The 22256-nt window shown below is 51.2% G+C and overlaps 7 protein-coding genes across 7 annotated transcripts; 4 read left to right on the top strand and 3 right to left on the bottom strand.

The window, feature by feature from the left end:
• Positions 1-3050: 3050 nt before the first annotated feature.
• On the bottom strand, positions 3051-5742 carry NEUTE1DRAFT_81784 (uncharacterized protein; the record flags this gene model as incomplete). Its single annotated transcript, XM_009852620.1, has 3 exons — positions 3051-4144; positions 4221-4608; positions 4803-5742. The coding sequence occupies 3 exons, from the start codon at positions 5443-5445 to the stop codon at positions 3139-3141; spliced, it is 2037 nt and encodes a 678-aa protein (XP_009850922.1).
• Positions 5743-6811: 1069 nt separating this feature from the next.
• Positions 6812-7739, top strand: NEUTE1DRAFT_116957 (uncharacterized protein; the record flags this gene model as incomplete). Its single annotated transcript, XM_009852619.1, has 3 exons — positions 6812-7149; positions 7208-7296; positions 7367-7739. 3 exons carry the CDS (start codon positions 6875-6877, stop codon positions 7459-7461), a joined length of 459 nt encoding a protein of 152 aa, XP_009850921.1.
• A 460-nt stretch (positions 7740-8199) lies between these two features.
• Positions 8200-10640, top strand: NEUTE1DRAFT_81777 (uncharacterized protein; the record flags this gene model as incomplete). The annotated part of the gene is made up of 2 exons (XM_009852618.1): positions 8200-8318; positions 8427-10640. The coding sequence occupies 2 exons, from the start codon at positions 8200-8202 to the stop codon at positions 10459-10461; spliced, it is 2154 nt and encodes a 717-aa protein (XP_009850920.1).
• An 851-nt stretch (positions 10641-11491) lies between these two features.
• On the top strand, positions 11492-12798 carry NEUTE1DRAFT_122183 (uncharacterized protein; the record flags this gene model as incomplete). The annotated part of the gene is made up of 3 exons (XM_009852617.1): positions 11492-11580; positions 11753-12346; positions 12421-12798. The coding sequence occupies 3 exons, from the start codon at positions 11492-11494 to the stop codon at positions 12596-12598; spliced, it is 861 nt and encodes a 286-aa protein (XP_009850919.1).
• Positions 12799-14170: 1372 nt separating this feature from the next.
• On the top strand, positions 14171-14410 carry NEUTE1DRAFT_41131 (uncharacterized protein; the record flags this gene model as incomplete). Its single annotated transcript, XM_009851928.1, has 1 exon — positions 14171-14410. The coding sequence occupies one exon, from the start codon at positions 14171-14173 to the stop codon at positions 14408-14410; it is 240 nt and encodes a 79-aa protein (XP_009850230.1).
• A 389-nt stretch (positions 14411-14799) lies between these two features.
• Positions 14800-18097, bottom strand: NEUTE1DRAFT_122182 (Exportin-T; the record flags this gene model as incomplete). The annotated part of the gene is made up of 3 exons (XM_009852616.1): positions 14800-16313; positions 16372-17926; positions 18086-18097. The coding sequence occupies 3 exons, from the start codon at positions 18095-18097 to the stop codon at positions 14800-14802; spliced, it is 3081 nt and encodes a 1026-aa protein (XP_009850918.1).
• A 1058-nt stretch (positions 18098-19155) lies between these two features.
• On the bottom strand, positions 19156-21370 carry NEUTE1DRAFT_146347 (uncharacterized protein; the record flags this gene model as incomplete). The annotated part of the gene is made up of 5 exons (XM_009852615.1): positions 19156-19942; positions 20001-20372; positions 20431-20924; positions 20981-21203; positions 21360-21370. The coding sequence occupies 5 exons, from the start codon at positions 21368-21370 to the stop codon at positions 19345-19347; spliced, it is 1698 nt and encodes a 565-aa protein (XP_009850917.1).
• Positions 21371-22256: the final 886 nt, after the last annotated feature.

The following is a 22256-nucleotide window of genomic DNA, read 5'->3' as shown; positions in this document are numbered from 1 at the left end:
GGGGGGGGGGGGGGGGGTAGGACTGACTGGACACTGTTATGCTAACCTACCTTAACAAGTTTGCGCCTCCTGGTTCCAACCATGGAAGTGGAAGCTCTAGCTAGGGCACTAAGCTGTGGTATAAACTACAGCGCTACTAATTATGAAGCATAGCTCCTGGCTACCTACCTTACTCCAGGAGTTGAGGATTGCAACCCGCCTGGATATCTCTCTAAGGTAAGGAGTCATCATACTTCTACGGGAGGCTCTGTCGCTGTTCACGACTCGTCGCCGTGTGTCTCTCCAATTTCTTTGACGGTGTAAATTTAGCATTTAGGCGTCTTGGCAGGTTTGTGCCAATGAGTGGTCTTCATTCAGCTGCAGGATACACCTCTTGTGTTTACCAGTACATCGGAAAACCCCAGCCTTGATAGCGTTTACTAGAGATGCAGGCAAAATGCTTAGCTGACAAGCCACATCACCAAGTCCTCCAGATACCTATCTTGCGGGGCGCCAAGTCAGCCAAGAATTTTCCTTTTCCTCTCTTTGTTTCTTCAAGCCCACAGGCAATTTGGTACACTTTGCTTCGCTTCCTCCTCGTCAAGCTCCAGCACTTGGAACAATTTTGTCACCCCGTTACAACTGAAGGGAACAGATCACCCGAAGCCACGAGCTACGGTAGTACTCAGAGGTCGGTACCATACAACATAGTCCGTCTCTCTGTGGCCTGGACTATCTCCCAGCTGTATCCTTACGATGATAAATGGAACACATTGGCGGTTTCTATTTACCCATCTTGCTCTCAAACTTTGAGGTCTACACTAGAAGCACAGGACACACTGCAAGGTACCAACCATATGTCAGGTTTACATACATCCTAAGGTCGTCCAATGATAACTGGGCGCATTTCCTAGTGCAAGGTACAGCATGTGCCGTGCAGTACACTAGTGGTACACTACAAAAACGCACCTGAGCATGTCGATCACTGGGTCTAGCCGTAATTTTAACAGCTGGAAGTCCCCGACATCAAACATCTTGACCACTTTCAGGAACGGCGCTCACGGGGGAACAACCTTCGAAAAAGAAGTTACAAAGGTCCAACGGTCACACCGCCGCTGCCAATAGCGTCCGGGTGGATTGTGAGTGGTGTGACAATCCCGACTGTCGCCTACGTAACCGACGCGAGTCTAGTACACTATGGGTTCGTTGCTTCCCATCTCGAAATTCCGATGAGAGAATCCCCTAGCTGATGGAAGGGCCATGGATGCCACAGAACGGTCCGAACGCGCACGGCCTCATGTCTCATTTATGTACCCAGTCCGTCGGCTCGTCAGGGCACAGACCGCTGCTGACCGACAGTTGGAAATAAGGAAATCCGAGCCGGTTATGATGGATTACTCGAAGAACTCGCTCGGTTTCTCATCTGGTTTGGTCTTAGTCCGAACAGGTCTCACTCTGGTCCGACCTTCCGAGCCGCGCGCAGCTCATAATAACCTCTTTGCTTCCTTACCTTCTGGGTTGGGCTGCGAAAATGGCTGATGAGAAAGCCGAGCGAAGCGAAAGAAACTAAACACAAAAAGGGAAGCATGCGGCTCTGGTTCCGTTCCCATTGCCCAACCATCTCAATAGAATCGGGCAAGGTGGTGAAAGCGACGACAAAAAGGGAAGAAGGAAAGGCTAGATACGGTACGTGATTGACGGACGTCCTTTTCCTTGTTCAATAGTTCCCCCCACTGTCGTCGTCGTAGTTTTCTTCCTTGGCCGGGGCTCTCTTGCTGGACGTACCGGGTGTCCATTACACCGGGACGGCTTCTTTGCAGCGCCGATTGGACAATTGGTCCGTTGTGTACGCCTTAACGTGATTGGTGACCTCGTACGTTGTTTTCTGTCGTTCGATTTATTCTTCTCTCCCTCCGCTCGTTAACTGTTCCCGAAGTTAGGAGAGATGGCAACTGACGGTCTAAAGATGTGATGCCCCTTGTCGGTAGAATTATCATCCCTTTGCGCTCTCATTCGTTGATTGGCGTTGTTTCCGAACTTGATGACAGGCATGCCATTTGTTTCTTCTTTTGTCACCTCTGTCCTTCATCATGTCGCCATTGTTTAGTTCATGGAATGTGTATACGAACGCTCGGCTTGAACTCAAAGCAAGACATATGAAAAATGTAAAGCAGGTTTCTCAAGAAAGCACGAAGGTTGCCGTATGACCCTGGACAGACAATTATTTGATCAAAGCCGTCTTGAATACTATAATCAATATCCATCATTCTGCCTTTTCTCCAGCCCCCATGGTTACCACTGTTACCTAACCATCCACCCTCGTCTTGTCCTAAGATTTGATGCCATTCAATAAACCACGACTGAACATGCCATTGTCAATGCAACTTCTATCGCACTATCGTCGATGACCTAAAGTGGTAGGAAATTGCTCACGAGACCTGACTAGGGGTATGTAGCTGATGAATCCACATCTTGGCTTCTCTTCCATCCTTCATTGCTACAAATTTTGCACACTTTGATTTTAAACACGTTAAGAACACACAGTACCAGACCACCGTACATCGTGCGGTGCTTTTGCGACCCCAGGTTGTATACCTTCGACTGAACGTACATCAACATGGCCGCAGCCATAGCCACGTGAAACAGAAACACACTACGTTCGTATGTCTCAAGTGGAAACTTGGGAAGTAAGGCGTGCATAAGTAAGATTGTACTTGTATAATACATGAGTAGGTAGGATGAGGCATAACTGGATGGCTGTGGCCAAAATACTGACTAGATGTCGGACTGCTACGGACAGAAATGGACATTCGTTCTTGGTTGAGTATCCGTACGTCAAGCCAAGAGCCGTCAAGTGAATAGAAGTATAATGGAAAATGGAGCCCATGAACATAGGCTGGGCAAAAGGATTAAGGGCTACTTATAGCATCAAGCAAACTCGAAGAATAGTTCAAAAGGGGGTATCTCCATCACGGAACTCAAAGATCGCCACCCAAGCCAAATCATGTCTCCCACCCAGACACTCACTCTTCAACCGTAAGCTCAATCCTTTTCGACCATTAACTTTCCGAAGGCCCTGAAATGACCTACTATTACACAAACGCATAACCCACAAAACCCACGCTCTGTTTTCCAAAAACGCGCCTCCAACGCCCTCACCTACCACTCCCTTCCACTTCGTTGATCATCATCACGATCATTCCCATCATCACGTCCAGGACCACCAATAACCTCAATCTCACTCGCTATATGGGTCTCAACCCTGACCACCCCGCCTCTCGGTGGATGTCCTAACGCCGTCCCAATCTGTTGATTTTCAGGCGAACTGATTCCGAGTCCCGTCGATCGATCGGAAGCGGAAGCAAAGGAGGATTCTTGGCCGACAGCGACACTGTATGATGGCGGCGGTGAAAGCTGAGGAGGTCCTGTGGTTGCACGAGAAGAATGGGAGATTGGCGAGTCTTGGGCATGGCCCGCAGAGTCGTCTTTGTCCTTCTGGGACCACACGCGTGTGTCAACTCCTAGGGTAGTGTTGGTGTGGCTGGAAGCAAAGGGACTCCATGGTGCCGCTGGCATCAATGGGTTCTTGAGTGTCCCGTTGCCTGTGCTATTTAGCGTATCTGGTTCTTTTTGTTTTTGTGCCTTTCTCGTCGCCCGATATCGCCCCTCCTGTGGTGAATGTCTTGAGGAGAATGTGGGGGTTGGAATCGGCGGAAGAGGGCAGGTAGGTGAATTCGAAGGCGGTAGGATTGTTGTGGAGGAGCTGCTGAGTGTGGTGTAGCCTTGAGAAAGCTTGTTGATAGTCGTCCGTTTCTGCTTTCCCTCCGTGTTCTTTGCTAGACCCGCGTGCAGGGATGGTATGTAAATGGGTGACAGTGGCATTGGCAATGTGATGGGGACGTGGAAAGCATTCGGTCGGAGATACCATGGGTTGCGCGCTGGAGGGGAGGGATCATCTGACAAATCGGGCCAGGGATTACGGTTGACATTTGCTGTGGGTGAGGACTGGCTAGGGTACAAGTCCGAGAACTCTTTTCTGAATTCATCATATGGAGAACGTGGAACGGTATGAGAGCCTTCACCCATAGTTTGTGCAGGTTTTGGTCGGTTTGTGAGGGGTATGTCCTCAGTAGTAGGAAGGATAGAGAAGTCGTTTCCACTATAGCTGTTCAATCAACTGTACATTAGCATCCAGGTGGTCTCATGTGATGGTTATGTTGTGAGGCTTGTGAGTTTCATACCTTGTGACTGTACCCCTTTTGCCGTTTTTCGTCATGGATGACCACCACGATTGCGAACTTGTTTGCGTACTAAGCTCAGATGGTGGTTCAGACTCATCGGGGTCATATTCTTGATACAGCTTGGGCCAAATCTTTCCTAAGCCAAGAAAAACGAGAACCAAGCGATATTGGTTATATGCCTCAACTGTTGTACCGAAGGTGATGCAAATGGCCACCGAGCTCACCACTGGAACATAATTGGTAAGGACTGTGGAGACTTGCATTCTTTCCGTCGTTGTGAACGAGACAAAGTTGATGTTGGCGTGAATGCGATGGAGGTCGAACGGCAGCGTCCACGGCCAACCCTGAATGAGGTTGAAGACGAAGAAGACGCAAACAATCGGCACAACTAATACCAGAATAGAGAGAGTGAGAAAGTAGAGCTTTCGCCGCAGGCGTTTTTGTCTCGCGGTTCGTATACTATCATCACTTGGTAGGACTTCGCGAGTGAGTTTCTCCAGCTGTCGGTACTTGTAAAAACAAACTCCTGTACACATTGTAAGCGATTACGAAACATTCCATGGGCTTTACTTTATATCTTACCTGCCAAGCCTGCTGCCCCAACCGTGAAGACTGGCGAGGGGAGAATGAAGAAAACAAAGAAGACGCCATTGGGATCAAAGACGGCATTGCAACCGGCAAGGGTTAAGATGTCGTACCGTTGCGTGATGATGAAGTACGTGAGCAAGACCTGTAACAACGGATTTCCGAAGATGATGAGGGCCGAAATTCGGTCCTTGCGTTTCTTTTCCTTAGGACTGAGGCTGGTGACTCGCGGGTTACCAATCTTGTTGGCAAGACCGAGCATGATGTCGAAGAGAGTGGTGTGAAAGATGGTTTCGACCGCAAAGAAGACGTAAGTATGGAAATCACACCACCCATAGCCAGCATACCACTTCTTGACGTTGTTGTCTCGCCATATGAGCGAGTTGACGACGTAAAAGAAGTTGAGCGTGACTGTCGACATGCAATGTACCGTGGCAGAAAATTCGCCATTGATCCATAATAGCCTCGCAGGCACGAGAGGAATGAGGATTCCGAGGATCCCCAGAAAGACTCTGAAGAAAAGGTTGACCTGGAGGCCAATATCGGTGTAAGGAGCGGGAGGGCCAAGTCGTTCTTCGGGTGTGGTGGTGTAGGGGGTGGTAATGTCGGCGGCACTTGCCCAAGAATCTGTGTTGTTCATTTTGAAATCTCTTCTTCATAGACCCGTGACGGATGTTTCTGTGCTTTCGATGCACGGGTGATACAGAAACTCGCGAAAGTCCGAGCAGTGAGCAATTGGCGTAACGGGACAACAGATGAGGGCTGACATCAAATGGGCGACGACAAAGGCGAGGATGGCGACGATATCAGCGTTAAAACCAAAGTCAAACCAGGGGCTACAATGAGAGGAGGAAGTTCAAGAGAGGCATGACGCCGACGATGGCTGAAATGGAGTCGGGTCGAAGCATGATCTATTGATCTATTCAGAGACGGCAGCTTATAGGAAAGATTTGTGAATGGGAAAGACGGAATGTCTCAATCGCGCTGGTGGAGCGAACCCAAAAGCAATAAAGTTTGGTGTAGGTGATGAATGAGTCTGCCATCCGATGTCTACTATAGAGTAGTGTATTCAAACCGAGCATCCTTATTGAGGCTCTATTCAAGCCCAAAAGGGGTTTAGCGCGGGCCTCAACCAAAGATGGGAAGAAAGAACGTGTAAGTTGTCGCAGACACATTTTCCCGAAAGCAAACTTAGCATCGCAGTTGTTTAAAAATGGAGTGTAGTTGCCGTTTGTCAATTGGCATAGTAGAAGCGGCCGAATCGATCTTGTTGGTGTAACTTCTTTCGGTGCCGTTGAGTGTAACCCGAGATCCTCAGCATGGTGCAGTGGTGGTACAAATCACGTGCTCTGCCGACCGAGAGCGCGCTCGGGATTTGGCTGTTAACGCCCGGTCCCGGAAAGCTGGGTGGCTTCCGGTGGGTAGCCGATTGCCTGTTGCCGGTCTTTGCTTAGTTGCCATCGTCCTTGGAGGGCTGAAGATCAAGTTGCTGTAGATTGTGATATGTTACCCATCAAGGGAGGTAAAGATAGTAACTTGGTGATGAGTGATATCAACAACAAGGCCTGATGAGGCAGTCGGTCGAGTGGGATCCAATTCCGGAAATCGATCTGAGACTTCCGAGGAGCTCACATCAGCAGAAGAAAAAATTCCCACCGTTTGATGGCCATGGTTGGTGTGATGAAGAAACGGAAGATGAGAACAACGAAATCACAGGAAATGGTCGAGTTGAAAGTTACGGTGTTGGCTGCAGTGCAAAGCAAGGGAAGTGTTAGTGTGGGCAAGACGCTTTTTTGACGCCATGGTGTGCACATAGACAGCCATTACACAGGTACGGAAGCAGCGCCGACGCTAACTGGAGGGATCTCTTATCTTATCGGACCCCATGCATCATGGAGAAAAGAAATCGGTGGTGGATTTGGGGACCTGGACGTGACGAATTGAAACGTCTAGAAGCTAGCTGGAACCCCTCTAGAGAAGCTAAAGTCTACATAGTAAACGTCCAAATCCGATCCTCCAACAGCTTCAACACCACCCATCCGACCAACCCAACCAGTCAAGCCCTCAACATGTCCGCCTTCCTCCGCCCCGTCTTTGGCGCCGCCGCCCGCCCGGCCGTCCGCTCTTTCAGCTCTACCTCCGCCCGCGGCGTGGCTCGCGTCCAGATCATCGGCAACCTCGCTGACACCCCCGAGGTCCGCGCTACCAGCACGGGCCGTGAGATGATCAAGTATGCTGTCGCCAGCAACTCGGGTCCCCGCAGCGACCGCGTTACCAGCTGGTTCAACATTACCAGCTTTGTCGAGGGCAAGGCGCGCGACTTCCTGCTGACCCTGCCCAAGGGGTGCGTAACTCTAGCCCCAGTGGTGTGGTCGAACGATAAAACTGACTGCCAGCGACAGAACCACCGTCTTCGTCGAGGGCGACCTGTCCCTGAGGAACTGGAGCGATGAGGAGGGTCGCAACAGACAAGCCGTCAACATCCTTCATCGTACGTCACATCAGCACCAATGCGCCGTTCCATTTCACATCTGCTCATTGCTAACTAACAACAACCATAGGCAACATCGAGGTCCTCCGCCGTCCCTATACCGGACCCCGCGAGACCCCCGAGACCGAGGCCGAGGCCGAGGGCGAGGCCCAGGAGCAGCAGTAAAGTTGAGCTGAGCTTGGCATATGGCCAATCGACAGTTGCTGTTCGCTGCTGGCGTCGCTACTGTTACTGGGGGTTCCACGAATGGGCTCGATGGAGTCCGGTCGTTGTACGATGGGCCAGGGGCATGTACGCCAAATATGATTGTCGATTACGAATTACGAACTTTGGGTTTCAGCAGGACGCTGTGTGTAGCTTCGCGAAGCTAAGTTCTTTCCTATATACCCATGTACCATCATCTATCTCTCTTTCTTAGAATTTGCAGAGCTTCCGTGTGTCGTATGCATATTGAAGGTTGATACTGTGATGCCTACCGTCGAAACTCGCAGAATTTCGCCATAGACAATGCAGGGTCAGAGGTGTCTAACAATCACGTCCATGCTCATTGACGATCGCCATGGAATGCGACTGCTAGACCTTTTAGGTCTTCGGTTTTCTGCGCAATGGCTATGGCGATTTTCGCGAGTCTCTACGGTAGGTGTTACCATCCTGCCTGTGCTCATGCCCTGTGTTTGTTTGGTGTCGATCGGGGACGTGGGGTTCCTGATGCCTACAGTACTAGCTACAGGGCAGGGGCAGCAGCAGTTGTGAAAGGTGAACGCTAGATAGACCCCGCGGCGTGGTACCAAAGCCCCAGGTCAGTTTGGGTCCACTTTTTTTTCCGGTCAGGGCCGCTACATTGCTTGTCCATCTTCACTGTCTTCATCCTTTTGCCTCCATGCGATCCGCGCAACCTCAGCCATGTCAAAACTCCTGATTTCTAGGAGCCTTGGCCGGCCCCTTCGGCGGCCGCTCTACCAGTTTTGGAGCACTGGCATCATCAAGACGAGGACCTTTGCGACGGTCGAATCCGATGCGAGGTGAGTACTTGACCACCCAGTCAACGACAAGCACACTATCGCCATCTACCTATTTCGGAAGCCAAAAGGAAACTACCATGTCTGACCAGCTCTTCCGATACTGTCCAGGCCCTTTGATGTCGTCGTTATTGGCGGAGGTCATGCTGGATCCGAGGCGTGCGCTGCGGCTGCCCGCGCTGGCGCGAGGACGGCGTTAGTGACACCCAGCGTCGAGAATCTTGGTGTTTGTTCCTGCAACCCTAGTTTCGGCGGTATCGGCAAAGGAATCATGATCCGCGAGATTGATGCTCTCGATGGCCTCGCTGGCCGTATCATCGACCAAGCCGGTGTTCAGTTCAGAGTCCTCAATCGGAAGAAGGGTCCCGCCGTTTGGGGTCCTCGCGCCCAGATCGACCGAGCGCTATACAAGAAGCACATGCGCGCAGAGCTCGAATCATATCCCAACCTCTCCCTGGTCTACAACAGTGTATCCGACATTGTAGTTTCCGAAAACGATAATCCTTCCAACGGAGCGAGATCCAAGATTACTGGTGTCAGGTTGGAGTCGGGCGAGGTCCTGCCCACAAGTCAAGTGATCATCACCACAGGAACATTCCTCGGCGGCGAAATCCACATCGGTATGGAAGCATATCCCTCGGGCCGCATGGGTGAAAAGGCGACTTTTGGTCTCAGCAAGTCGCTTAGGGAGGCCGGGTTCAAGCTCGGGCGCTTGAAGACAGGAACGCCGCCACGGTTAGACAAGAAGAGCATCAACTTCGATATTCTCGAAAAGCAGTATGGCGATGATCCGCCAAACCCGTTCAGTTACCTAAACGAGGTTGTCGCTGTCAAGGACCAACTTCACTGCTGGGCCACCTACACCAATCATGCGACACACGAGATTGTGCGCGCAAATCTCGACAAGACGATTCATATTCGTGAGACAGTCAAGGGACCTCGGTATTGCCCTTCGCTCGAGTCCAAGATTATCCGCTTCAGTGAGAAGGAGCGCCATCTTGTGTGGTTGGAGCCCGAGGGTTTCGACAACAATATTATCTACCCGAACGGATTGAGTATGACTGTGCCCGCCGAGGCCCAGTTGGCATTGCTTCGCACCATTCCCGGCCTTGAGGACGTCATAATGACCCAACCCGGTTATGGTGTTGAATACGACTATGTCGACCCCCGCAGCCTGAAGCGCACACTGGAGACCAAGGCCATCCGCGGTCTATGGCTCGCCGGACAGATTAACGGTACCACTGGCTACGAAGAAGCAGCAGGCCAGGGTATTGTCGCCGGAATCAACGCCGGCCGGGCCGCTATTGGTCTTGAACCCGTCACTCTTTCGCGGGCCGATGGTTATATCGGCGTCATGATCGACGATCTCATCACCAAGGGCGTCTCGGAGCCCTACCGCATGTTCACCTCGCGCAGCGAATTCCGCATGACCACGCGGTCCGACAACGCCGACTCGCGTCTGACCGCCCTCGGCCGCAGCTGGGGCGTCGTTGGCGACCGTCGCTGGAGCCATTTTCAGGACGAGAACGGCCAGATGGCCGAACTGCGCCGCATCCTCAGCGAGACCATCTTGTCCCCACAAGCCTGGCAGAATGCCGGCTTCGACGTCAAGGCGGACAGCCGCAGGCGCAGCGCCTTGGAGATTCTCTGCTTTAAGGGAGCATCGATTGAGAAGCTTTATGAGTCGGGTGTTGTGCCTAAGCTGATGGACTTTTCGGAACGCGTGCGCGAGCGGACTTTTATCGAAGGGCTGTACGCGCCCCAGATCGAAAAGCACGAGTTGGAGCGGGCCAGGTTTGAGCGCGAGGAGGATCTCAGGCTGCCGCTTGATTTGGATTATGACCAGATCGCTAGCCTCTCCTTGGCCGAGAAGGGCGTGCTCAAGGCCACTAGGCCCGAGAGTCTGGCGCAGGCAAGGAGGATAGAAGGTATAACCCCCGCTGGATGCATGCGGTTGCTCGCGTATGTGAAGAGGAGGAATGGGGACCTCAAGAGCGGTAGCAGGTCCGGAGGTCTTGAGGAGATTGCATCCGAGTGGAGCAAAGAGGCGCCCGAAGCAGACCTTGACGCCGTTGGTGAGGCGTTGACTGCTGCTGAGGGTGATATGGAGACTGTGGATGCTAAGGTGAGGGCTGCTGATCTCTGACATGCTGGCCGAGATGATTGAAGATATTACCAAAAAAGGGGAAAGGTGTCTGGTGTAACGATAGCATTTGAAGAAAAGCGTAGCATATACTGGATGGGAAGGTCAGGTTGATTTTTGGAGTAGAATTTGTCAATATGTATAATACTTGGTATATAGAGAGTGAAGTCCTACCGATTGTATGAAAAATCAATGCCTTAGTTTGAGAGCCATTTCACTTAACGGCGGTCTGTAACAATACAGTAGGACAGAGCAAAGTCGGATGCTCCGGTTTCGGGGCTCCGGGATGAGGCCGGTGTCAGTCCCACTTTATCGGCCGGGCGGGGCCGATGGTAGAAGACCTATCAAAATTTCCGAAACAAATCTGATGCACTAAAATGCGAGGGTGCACCGTGCATCCGATTGCTGGCAAAACTAACTACTGCGAGGTACAAAGCCCGGCGCACTCCGTTCACACCCCACCAACGAAGGTCCTCGCCGACGGATGAGGGCGGATCGTCGTCCCAATTATCTTGTACCGATCCGTCGTAAAGGCAGGGCTTAAGTAAACAGATCGTTTTGTCGTGGGTGTCTTGGGAACATCGTGTGCGCCTCACTTCGTGGTCATTGCTCTTCTTTTTTTTTCTTTTCCCTAAAAATAACCGACATCTTGACTTACCCACATCGACAGGGGAAGAGGAGCATTGCGACGCCTAGCAAAGTCCCGGTCCTACTAAATCCGGTATTCTTCTCGAAATCGTACAGCCGACGAATGATTGACGGGGCGAGAATGCAGTGACGAAAGAGACATCTCCATACGACCTTCACCACATTCATTCAGCTCTTACACATCCACACCACTCACTCATTCAACATGTTGCGACTTAACACCTCGCCCTTGTTAGGCTTGCGCTCCGCTTCCGCTTCTCTTTCCCAGTCGACGACCTCGAGGCTGTTTGTTCAGCAACATCGCCTCCAAGATGGTGGCTTGAAAACGCCCATCGTTCTCCTGCAGTCACATTCACTATGGCAGTCATGTTCAGCCCGAGGTCGCATGAACAACGGATTGTCTGTTGCGCCTGCTGTGCGTGCTAGGCATTTTACCGTGTCCAAGTGGTGGAGGAGTCAGGAAGACAAGAGCGGGTAGGTCATGATGACATGAAGACATGAGTTGATTTGGCCAAATATTTTGATTATGTCCTGGCTCATTTCATCATACACTTCACTTGAGTCGCCGAGTGCCCCCGTGCCAATATTCATCTTAACTCACATATAAATGACCCGACACTTCACTAACCCACTCCCTCCTTCAAAGACCAAAACCACCATCTCGCCTCGCCAAAACTACAGCAGCGCTCAAAGCCGCCCTCCCACAGACCGGTGCCATCACCAAGCGCGAGAACATCCACACCATCCCCAACTGGCTGACCTTCTCTCGCCTCGTCGCTGCCCCCTTCATCGGCTACTGTATCCTACACGATCATCATGCCTGGGCCCTCGGTCTTTTCGCCTATGCGGGCGTGACCGACCTTTTGGACGGCTGGATTGCGCGGAAATGGAACCAGGGTACTGTGGTCGGCACCATCATCGACCCCATGGCCGACAAGACGCTCATGACGGTGCTGACTGTGACGCTGGCAACCAAGGGACTCCTGCCCGTCTGGCTGGCCGTTATTATCTTGGGAAGGGACGTGGCCCTGGCTATTTCTGCTTTGTACTTCCGCTGGATCTCGCTGCCGCCGCCCAAGACGATGGCACGGTATTGGGACTTTTCGCTGCCCAGTGCGGAGGTCAGACCGACAGCGATCAGCAAGTATAACACCGCCTTGCAGTTGGGGTTGATGGGGTTGACGACTGTGGCCCCAGTTGTGCCGGCGTTGGATTTGGCGTGGAGTCTGATGGTGATGCAGTAAGTTCTCTCCTAATTATGGGTTATGGTGTATTGATAGAAGATGATGACTGACAAGGTATGGCGCCAAAAAGATATGGCGTTGCTGTCACGACGATCTGGAGCGGTGCTAGCTATGTGTATAGTAAGGATGCTGTCAAGATTCTGACGCAACCTGCTACGCCCAAGGGTGCCAAGAAGGAGGGTAACACCAAGGTGGTCGATGAGGTGGAGGCGAAGAAGGTGGAGGATGAGACAACCACCAAGCAGTAGTGATCGATTTACGGTAGCAAGTGCTAGGAGCATGATGGGTGTAATTTTCGCTTCCAAAACACTGCAAATTAAGCGCACTGGGATGGTTGCCCTGAGAGACTACAGTAACCTTCATAGGCGCGCCCAAAAGTTAAGCCCGGCGTTGACCTCACGCACCACAGAGATACAACATAGTCGTGAATATTTTTTATTTTTCTTTTGGACCACCATCGTTGGTGAGGTATATCGGGTGTTTTGGACACTGAACCTGGTGTGTTTTGTTCGGCGTGTAGGCCTGATCTACGATATTTACACGCCACCTCCAACACGGTCTACTTGTCCTTACTTAGAATGTGTTTGTAATCAATTATCTTTGTCCTATTTACCTCACTCAAAAGGACAGGAAACAAGCAAAAGAAAAAAGAAAAAGAAAAGGGGTTTAGAGATAGTGAAGGAATGGGGCAAAAATCTGGAAAACAAAAAGTCGATCCACCCAGGGGTCGAACCTGGAACCTCCTGATTCGTAGTCAGACGCTCTGCCATTGAGCCAGCGGACCTTGAATGACTCTGGCAGGAAAGCTATCTCATTATATATAAATCTTGACACCTCGGTAAAGTGCAATTGTGTGAATCTTTTGCAAACTAGGTATATAAGTCGGGGGCTTTTTTACACTCGCAAGACTGCTCACAAGACGAATGGTTCCCGTGTCGATTTCAATACTGTAACAACGTTAACTTATGATATTCAATATCGCGGAGGAGCTATCCATGGGACACCGTGCTTTCAGCGCGACTTGTTCTCTAGAGGACGCGGTTTCTCTTTTGGAAAACGTCTGAGGAATCAGTTTCTTTAGGAACGAGCCGTCCAATATAATCTTACCCACTACCCGCCTGTAGTAAAAGACCTGCCGTCGATGGCACTAAATCGTAGCCCATCTGCCTGTTAGCCAGCATATAGATATGTAGGGCAAAAGGACAATATCAGAAACATTACCACTCTGGACAGCACAACCAAGAGGGCGTGGTGAGAGAGAGGTGACAACTTGAAGAACTATAGAAACCATGAACTTGGCAAAGAGCTCAACTCAGTACGTAAAGCTTACGACAAGTCATCACGAATTTTTAGGCATTCTTGTTACGGGGCATTCTTGGTGGATACCTAGATGCTTCACCTTGTCATGGCAGCCGCTCGGCAGAGCACATAGCTTATCATATAAGAGTGCTCGTCCTATCAACTTCTGTCAAGGTTGACCGGATCATCAATCAATATTATACCAACCTAACGTCTATCTTGCTCACACTTAGTAAAGTCGTGTGCGAGGTCCCAGGTTGAGGCTCGCGACAGCTCTTCTTATCTTCAGCTTCCTTAGACAAGACTGTCGTCAATCGTTACGCACTGTTGTTCTGTCCAGCAACCAGTTGCTCACTCTATCATTCTCTGTTGTCATCACTTGTGAAGCACGCCTTCGCGTAACAATTCTGCTATAAAATTACTTCGCTTCAGGTCTGGCAACTATAAGCTTGCTAGTTTAGGAAGTCCGAAACACAAAGTAGGGAAAAAAAAAGAAGTAGCAAGTATCTCAAGTGTCCAAGATGCAGAAAGAAACGACAAGACAAGATCTAGAAGATATTAATAAAAAGATTGGAAATAGAAAAAGAATGGAAACATACAGCACCTGGGATTCGCTGGTCGTCACCGACCCAACTACTAGTCAAGCGATTGGTGGCTTATCTATGGGAGAGCGGACGGGATCCCGAGTTTTCCACCATCTATGGCCGTATGTGATAGATCGGGATCCAGAACCATCTCATAACGCCTCCCTGATATTATAATTGCTGTGTCTTGTCTACTGTACAACTTGTCTATTTTCTGTATGATGCGAGCAGTGGTTGAGACTACCGAAACCATGTAGACCTTGAACTAGAAAACCGATTATAGGGGTATGAATTTTGCCTGTCCTTGACGCCTTCAACATGATTTGACTTTTTTCAGAAGGGGGTAGATATATAAGTAGGTAGGTATGTATGCGAAATTCTCAAAGGTTACCTCCACAGTCTATCATCCACATTGAGTTCCCTCAACTTTGTTCGCCTCTGTCCGTTCGCAACCTCCTCTGGTATCCTCATCTCCTAGCCACATCACCTCCTTCTCAGTACCACCCACTTTCTTGCTCTCTAATTCTCGCCCCCGTTGAACCATCAGACACATGACACATGCGACTCTATCGCCGGCTCTTGAGCAATTGCTGCAAGTAAGCCATCACGGCCTTGCGGTCCGTTGAGCTAGTGAGCGCACGCAAGAAGTCCTCGGCACCCATGCCAACGGCCGGGAACGTAACCGTCTGACAGTGATTGATGAACTTCTCGCCCGTCTTGAGGTAGATGATTTGCTCTAGACCGGTGATTTCGTTCAGGATTTGCCGTGTTTGAGCATCGGCATAAGGTCTGAAGTTAATATCCTGCATGACTTCCCAGCACGCAGCGTGGAACTGGGTGAGCATGAACTGGTCGAATCCCGGGAAAGCGGGCGCGGGCACTCCGTTGGCGGTAGGGTTCTCGCCGATGGTAGCGACGTCAGGACCACCCCACTGTTGAGCCATCCGCGCAAGCACATTGAAGCTAATGCGACTGGCCACGATGTTACCGTGAACAATAGTCTTGGCAATAGTCATGATGGAGTTCACGAGGGATTCGAAGACACCCTGGTTGGATGTGCTTACGAGAACGCCGCCAAGCTCGTTGATCAGGATAACCTGTACGAACGACACGTACTCGCGACGCAGCTCCTGCAGCTGGATCTCGTCATCGGTTCCGTTGATGGGTTCAGAGAGACCGGCGAACACACGCTGGAGAAGCGGGGTGAGAAGGAGGTCGAGGATGTTATAGATCTCGCCCTTGAAGTTATAGACGATCTGCTCCAGTAGGCGAAGGAAGAACGCCATCTCGTCCTTACTGGAGCTTTGGGAAAGGAGCCCTTCGATCCACTGGGGCAGTTGTGGGAGAATGGTAGCCCCGAGTACACCAAGAAGACGGGAAAAGGCGGAACGGCATGCGGCACGGATCTCCCCATTGGCATTAAGCTCATTAAGAGCAACCAGGATTGCCTCAGATGCCCTGGAGAACTCTGCAGAGACGGCTTGTGGTGGCGTACGCTGGTTGTTGGGGTTCTGTGACTGGTTTGGGTCGGCAAAACCGTTGGCTAGGGTACCAAGGGCCATGATAATATGGTGAATTTGGAGGATGGCCTGCGCATCGCCAGACTTTGCACGGGGCAGATGTACGCTCATATCGGAGAACAGAGGTTCCATGACCGAGCGAGCATAGAGAGCCTGATCAGCCTCCGGTGTGGTGGAGGTAGATGAAATGCAGCCGATGGCCTCGAAAAGGTACAGCTGGCCGTTGAAGATGGCGTCGGCGGAGTGATCAGACTCATCCGAGGACATATCGTCCTCCGCTTCAGTGCTCGGCACCTCGGCCTTGATAGGCAAAAGGTCGCTGATCGACTGAATAACAGTCTTCGCCACATTGCCCACTTGGGCTCTCAGCTGCTTCACAAACCGAAGGAAAAGATACCAGGACCTGGTCCTAACTCTAGGGTGCTCGTGATGGATAAGGTGTACAAAATTCTCCAGTACGGGAGCGATGTATTGGTGGTGTGACTCGAAGAACGCATGGTAGCGCACGCAAATCTCCATATACTGAAGAAGAATAGCTGGATGGGGGAAGTTTGCGATGCCTATTGAAGTTGTTAGCTCGAAACCCAGCAGACCTTTCAGGACGATAAATCTTCTTACCAGACTCAACCATCTTGCTCATCATGACAGCAAGACGCTCGGTAGCAACGACATTAGGTTCGCTTTTGTGAGCAAGCCCGGCGTTTGGCAGAGCAAGCTCGCCAAACAGATAGATCTCGTGCAGGGCCAAATCCAAATCCCTCCAGTCCATTTGTGGGCCTTGCTGCTCCAGCGTTGCGAACATGTTGCCCACAAGGTTACTCAAGAATTCGATATATAAAGTCTGGTCAACGGCAGCCACGCTCTTCTGAAGAATCTGTAGCCTCTTTCGGAGCTCCTGAAACTCGGCCTCATCGCTCTCTCCGTCCTCAGTGCCCCAGGAAGAAGTCTCGTCGTATCTCATCTTGGCAACAATGGCACTCAGAATAGGGCGAAGCATTTGAGAATAACTGTCAGGGAGTGTCCCGACCCTACGAAGGAACGTCAGAAGGTCGGTGAGCGAAGGGATAACCGTCGAGCACACTTCGTCAAATTCATCTGAGAATAGACGGAGAAGGGCCGGCAGGAAATCCTGAAGGTGACGTTCGGCCTTTGCTCGGGTCTCGGCGTCGACTTTGTTGTCCTCCAGAACCCGTACTACGTCCGTCATGATGGTGTTGAGGAGCTTCGCAACGACTTCTGCGAGGTCATTGTCGTAACGAGAGGTACCCTTGAACTCGTGCAGTCCTTGGCTTGCAAGCAGCTCTGTGATGATGCCACCGAGGTTAAGGAACGATATCAGCTCCATCTTGTGGCTCGGTCCCATCTTCTTGGCGACAATCTCCGTCAACGTATCGATGGCGGTGTCCCTCACGGTATCAATATTGTTGTTCGTGTTGTTAACTCTGCCAACCAAGGGCAAGATCAAGTTCTGCATGTCCTGACTGACGACAAGGGAAATATCGATCCAGCTGACCCATTTCCCAATCACCTTAAGCGTCAACTCTACCACGCCATCATGCTTATTTGTCCACTGAGCAAGGATATCCTGCCACGACATGGCAATCTTCTGCATATGCCGTTCTCGAATTAGATCCTTGAGATCGTTGTTCCTCTTCGACTCGTTTCCCTGGCGGCTGATCATAAGGTCGGCGATTTCGTCATGGACGGAGCTTAGTACGCGGAGGTACAGCATAACGCCGCTGAGGTTGTCTCTTGAAGCACCATTCTGGGAGCTGGTCAAGGCGAGGAAGTCGTCGAAAAAGGTTTCCCAGCCTTCGCCGTAAAGAGCGACAAAGAGATACGTGAGGGTTTGTGTGAGCTTGTTCTGAACGTTCGCAGGGTCGGCTTGGTCCTGAGCGTTAGGACCATATGTGCGTGTGATATAGTCGAGTAGAGAATTTTTCACAAAGGCGAGATCGGGGGCGTCCAGCCCTTGAGAGTGGACGGCGTTATTAACCATTTCAAGGGAGACATGGCGGACGATGTCGGATGCTCTGGGGCTTCGCGTGAAGAGCGCGGCGCAGATACGCCATGCTTGGACGTCGGTCCTGACTTGGTTGAGGAACTCGAGCGCCTGGGACTTCAGGGCATGACTGGAACGAGGATCAAAGGCGATCTCAATCGCCTTTTCAAACTGTAGCAGAAACGACCGTCAGCGCGAGAAGACAGAGAGAAATGACGTGTGCCAAAGAGGTACATTGTGATCCCTCCATTCAGACGGATATATGGCGGGGTCGGCGGGTGCGAGTTTGCGGGGATGATATTTTTTTCACGCTGGGGAAAGCAGCCTTACCTGGGCGTCCATGGTATGGCTGTTTGGAGGAAGAGTTCGAGGGGAAGAAAAATGGGTTGAAAGGATTCGTGGTATGTTTTGTACGTCGGCGGTGGTTGTGTCTGGCTGCTGTTTGCTGTTTAGTTGTTGGTCAAAGTGCTGTAATAACCTGGGGCAGCGATGGTCAAGAGAGAGTCGGCATTCTCAAAGATAGCAGGCGGAGCGCCAAAAAGACATGGTTTCCAAAGGCGGGAACCTTTTAGTTGGCTTCCATTACTGTAAATCTCCTTTGCGGTGCTAATCGGGTACTTTTGTTTTTCCCTGCTCCGGGACGTGAAGATCGAAACAGGCAGATGCTTCCTTTGGGCGCGGTATCAGGTCTCAAAAAAAACAGCAGGACGAGTGAGAATAAATTTATCACGGTGCAGATGTGGCTGTCCGATACAGCACCAAGGAGAGGCCGTGAGCTGATGATTGGCACCAATCAATGGCTTCTGGACTGGTCGACAGAAAACAAAGGGAGGAGGAGGAACCCGGAAATGGGTCATACCCACCGCCTTGGTGGGGCTCAACTTTGGAACCGAATTAAAGCCCAGCTGAATGGAAGTCTGCCGAAGCGCACACAGCAGGAACCTACCGCTCCGCATCAACCGAAGTGCCCACCGGGCCACGCAGGGCACCACTAGGTAGGTACACTAGAAGGCGGGAATGTGTATCCTAGTGTAGTGTACTGCGTACCAGGTACCTAGACAGAACGCATAGGTCGGTAGGTACCTAGAGGTAGGTAGATCTTTGACCGCTAGAGGTAGAGCGATACCCACCTCAACCGCCTGCGCGCCCTGCATGCTGATACATTCCATGCCGTACTTTTGGAGTACCGCCTCTATCCTGCGGCCCTGAACAAGAAGCAAAGTCTCAAAGGATGTGCCGATGTCTTATATTCGTTGTAGTCGAAGGGGAAAAAAAAAAAAAAAAAAAACCATAACGGATCAACTAGGTAGCTGACCATCTGCCTGCCGCTCTTCAGTGTTCATTAGCTCCTTTGCGCGCCCAAATTGAGGGAACATCGAGATACTGGTAGGTTAATACTGCCGTTGGGAATGTCTTCTTTGACGCCCAAGCATCGCATCGATATGAGGTAGAGAAAATACAGAATTAACACATATTCGTGTCACGAAAGTACCGGAACGCCCCAAATACCCAGCTGCCTGCCTGCCTTCCAGCCTGTGATCTGGCTTTTTAATCAAACAAGTAACGACGCGCCAACATGGAAAATAAACCTAAGCCGTCTTCTTCTTCTTCTTGGGGCGCTTCTCTCCCTCGTCATCATCCATATCCTCATCCTCATCATCGACCCGATTATCGACGTCGCTCTCCTCGCTGCCCGACCCATCACTCTCATGGTTGCTGTCGTATTCCTCCGCCACGTCGCTTTCGGACTCAGCCTGGAAGTCCTCATCCACGCTCTCCTCATCCTCGTCAGCGGAGCCACGATCAGCCTTTGGGCCGACAGCCTCTTCGTCCGAGCTAGCCATGTCGTCATCGCCCAAGGCGGCGGAAATAAGGTTGGTGTCATCATCAATTTCGTTCTTGACACGCAGTCCTTTGAGCTTGAAAAATTCCTCGAGAGCCTTCAAGTCTTCACGGTTAATGTTGCTGAATTGGGATGAGCCCGCGCCGTTTTTCATGTGGACTGTAATGTCGAATGTCGACAGTGCCGAGACCGCGCCGCCCACGCGTGAAAACGTAATGGACTGTGTCTGTTCGTATGAGATGTACGTGGCCGGCTTGGGGACAAACATAAACGCCTTCTCCAAGCAGTAGAGGAATCCTTCACTGGCTTTGATAGAGCACTTGATGCCGTACTGCTGACGGTGCCTGCGGGTTCCTAGGTCAGTACCGTTGCTGGCCATGAAATGAACAGATCATAACTCACGTTGTAAAGTCCTTGGCGGGTGTAGTGACTTTCTTGTTCGCAAGTCCCTTGAAAATGTACGCCACAACCTGATGAAGTGGTTGCTCGTAGTGGCTCTGAAGCTTGTCCTTGTATTTTCCGTTGAGTTCCTCCTCAGTGATGTTCAGGTCAAGAGTCACCTCTTCGTCCGCCTTGAACTGCATCACCACAAATGGATAACGTGTTTGACCTTGACGAAGGGGCGGGTCGAGACCAATGCAAAGCAAGAAATGGAGGTCGTCCGGCTTGGGGAGCACCATAAATTTCTTGATAGCATCGTACTGGATCTTGTAGTCGTATGTTTTGCCACGGAGACGGAAGGAAGCATCGTACATGTCGATGTCGAAACGTCCTCTATCGGGAGAGTTAGCATCGGAAAAGGATCAACAACCAACGTGTAGTTTCCACGTACCTGGGGGTGAGATGTAGCACATCGAGGAATGTAGCGATAGTATCACCCGCCGTCTCACCAATCTCGGCCTTCTCAATAAGGGTGTCGTAGAACAGAGTCACGGCGTTCTTCTCTTCTTCATCGGCGTCGCTACCAGCCTCACCACCCTCGGCCTCCTTTCGTGTTGTTGTTCCAGGGATGTAGAAGCGCACCTCGACCAGCTGATCCTTGCCGGCCGACGCCTTCTTGCCCTTTCCGCCTGTTCCGCTGTGACCGTTCGACTTGCCGCCATCGTTGCCGGCGAACTCGACTGCGATTTCGTTCCTTCCGGCAAGATTTGTATTGGAAATCTCGGAGTAAGGAATCTCAAAGGCCGGTCGGTTTTGGACGTTGAAAGTAAGCTCGGCTTTGCTAAACTCAGCCTTGCCCCAGTTCCATCCTCTCAGAGAGTGTTCCTTGTTCTCGAGGTTCACGCTGTACCAGTTCTTGAAGATCTTGCTAAGGCGCTCGTAATCCTGTGGCAACACGTCAGCGTTCCTTCGCTTCGATGGCGCGTGGATAGGTTTCGTACTTCTTGGTGGAAACCGTCGAGCTGAACTACGCCAGAGCTTCGCAACAGGATTTTGACCTCATAGCCCCTCGCCGCCCTGCTCCATTGAGCACCGCCGATGTTGCTCGAGTCAAGAGTGAACGCTTCGCCGCCACCCGCAGGTTTCCATCCCAAGCCATTTTCCGCGAATCTCGACTTTCCGCTCTCCTTGGACAGATCCAAGTAGATATTGTCAAAACTCTCGCTGTAAAAGAAGGTATTAGAAATGACACTGCGCTGTGATCTCCGCCGGTGAAAGCCGTGCCCTACGGCGTAAATGGAGCGGGGCACATCCGTCGTCGCAGGATTAGACGAGCAAGAGCGCGCGAAAGCATGAAATCCAGAAAGGTATGCGACTTACATGGCAGCCATATTGCCCCTCTATCCAACTGGTCTAATGATGAGTTGGGGTTGATGGACAAGTTGAAAATGGCGTCTGATGTTGTGGCAGTGATTGCAAAGTGTTGCAAGCAAATGCCGATGAACAATCCAACTGAAGGTTCGCGTGCCTCGGAGAAAGTTGACCGTGTCGCGACTAGGCCAGTTCGTTAATTGAAAGTTAATTCGGCTGGCAGGTGGCAATCCGCCGGGCTAGGCGACGACCCATGCTGGTGGCAGGTGGCAAGTCGCAGTACTACCTGTAGGGTCTACGCGGTGGGCAACAGCTTAAGTTCGTTGTAGCGCGTGGCAACTGTGAGCTTCTGATTTCTCTCCCAAGCCTGCAAGAACACCCCCACTTTATTCAGTTGTCACCTTCCAAGGAAGCTTTGCCATCGACACACAGGCCTTCTTGTCGCTCTGAGAATCATTCACTGTTTGTATCATATTGTATGTTCAAATAAAACTGCGTCCTCTTACCCTCCAGTCTGTCGCGATTTATAGTAACACAACACCTTCCATTCTCTCGTAGTTACGGATCAACAATAATGTTGGGTGGTTATGTTCACATTTAAATTCTTTATGTCTCGCTCCTTTTTTCTTAGTTGTATCCGTTCCGCTAGTGCTCGGCCCGTTGAACACAAGAGGGAAAGAGGACGTTCCAACCGAGTCGCTTCGTAACGTGGGAAAAGTGTCCCCTCGCGACAAGCGTTCCTTGTTTGTTCAGGGCATTTTGAAGCTTTCAACTGGCTCGAAATATGCCACTTGGGTTGCCACTCTTCAATCTACTTGACAAACTCAACATAGCTTCGGTTCATGGACATGGGCGCGATTTCCAATATCGTCAACCCCCCCCCCCCCCCCCCCCAAAAAAAGCAGG

The sequence above is a fragment of the Neurospora tetrasperma genome (genome assembly GCF_000213175.1).
Source record: "Neurospora tetrasperma FGSC 2508 unplaced genomic scaffold NEUTE1scaffold_3, whole genome shotgun sequence".
In the NCBI taxonomy this organism is placed as follows: domain Eukaryota; kingdom Fungi; phylum Ascomycota; class Sordariomycetes; order Sordariales; family Sordariaceae; genus Neurospora; species Neurospora tetrasperma.
This window is presented reverse-complemented; position numbering and strand designations above follow the sequence as displayed.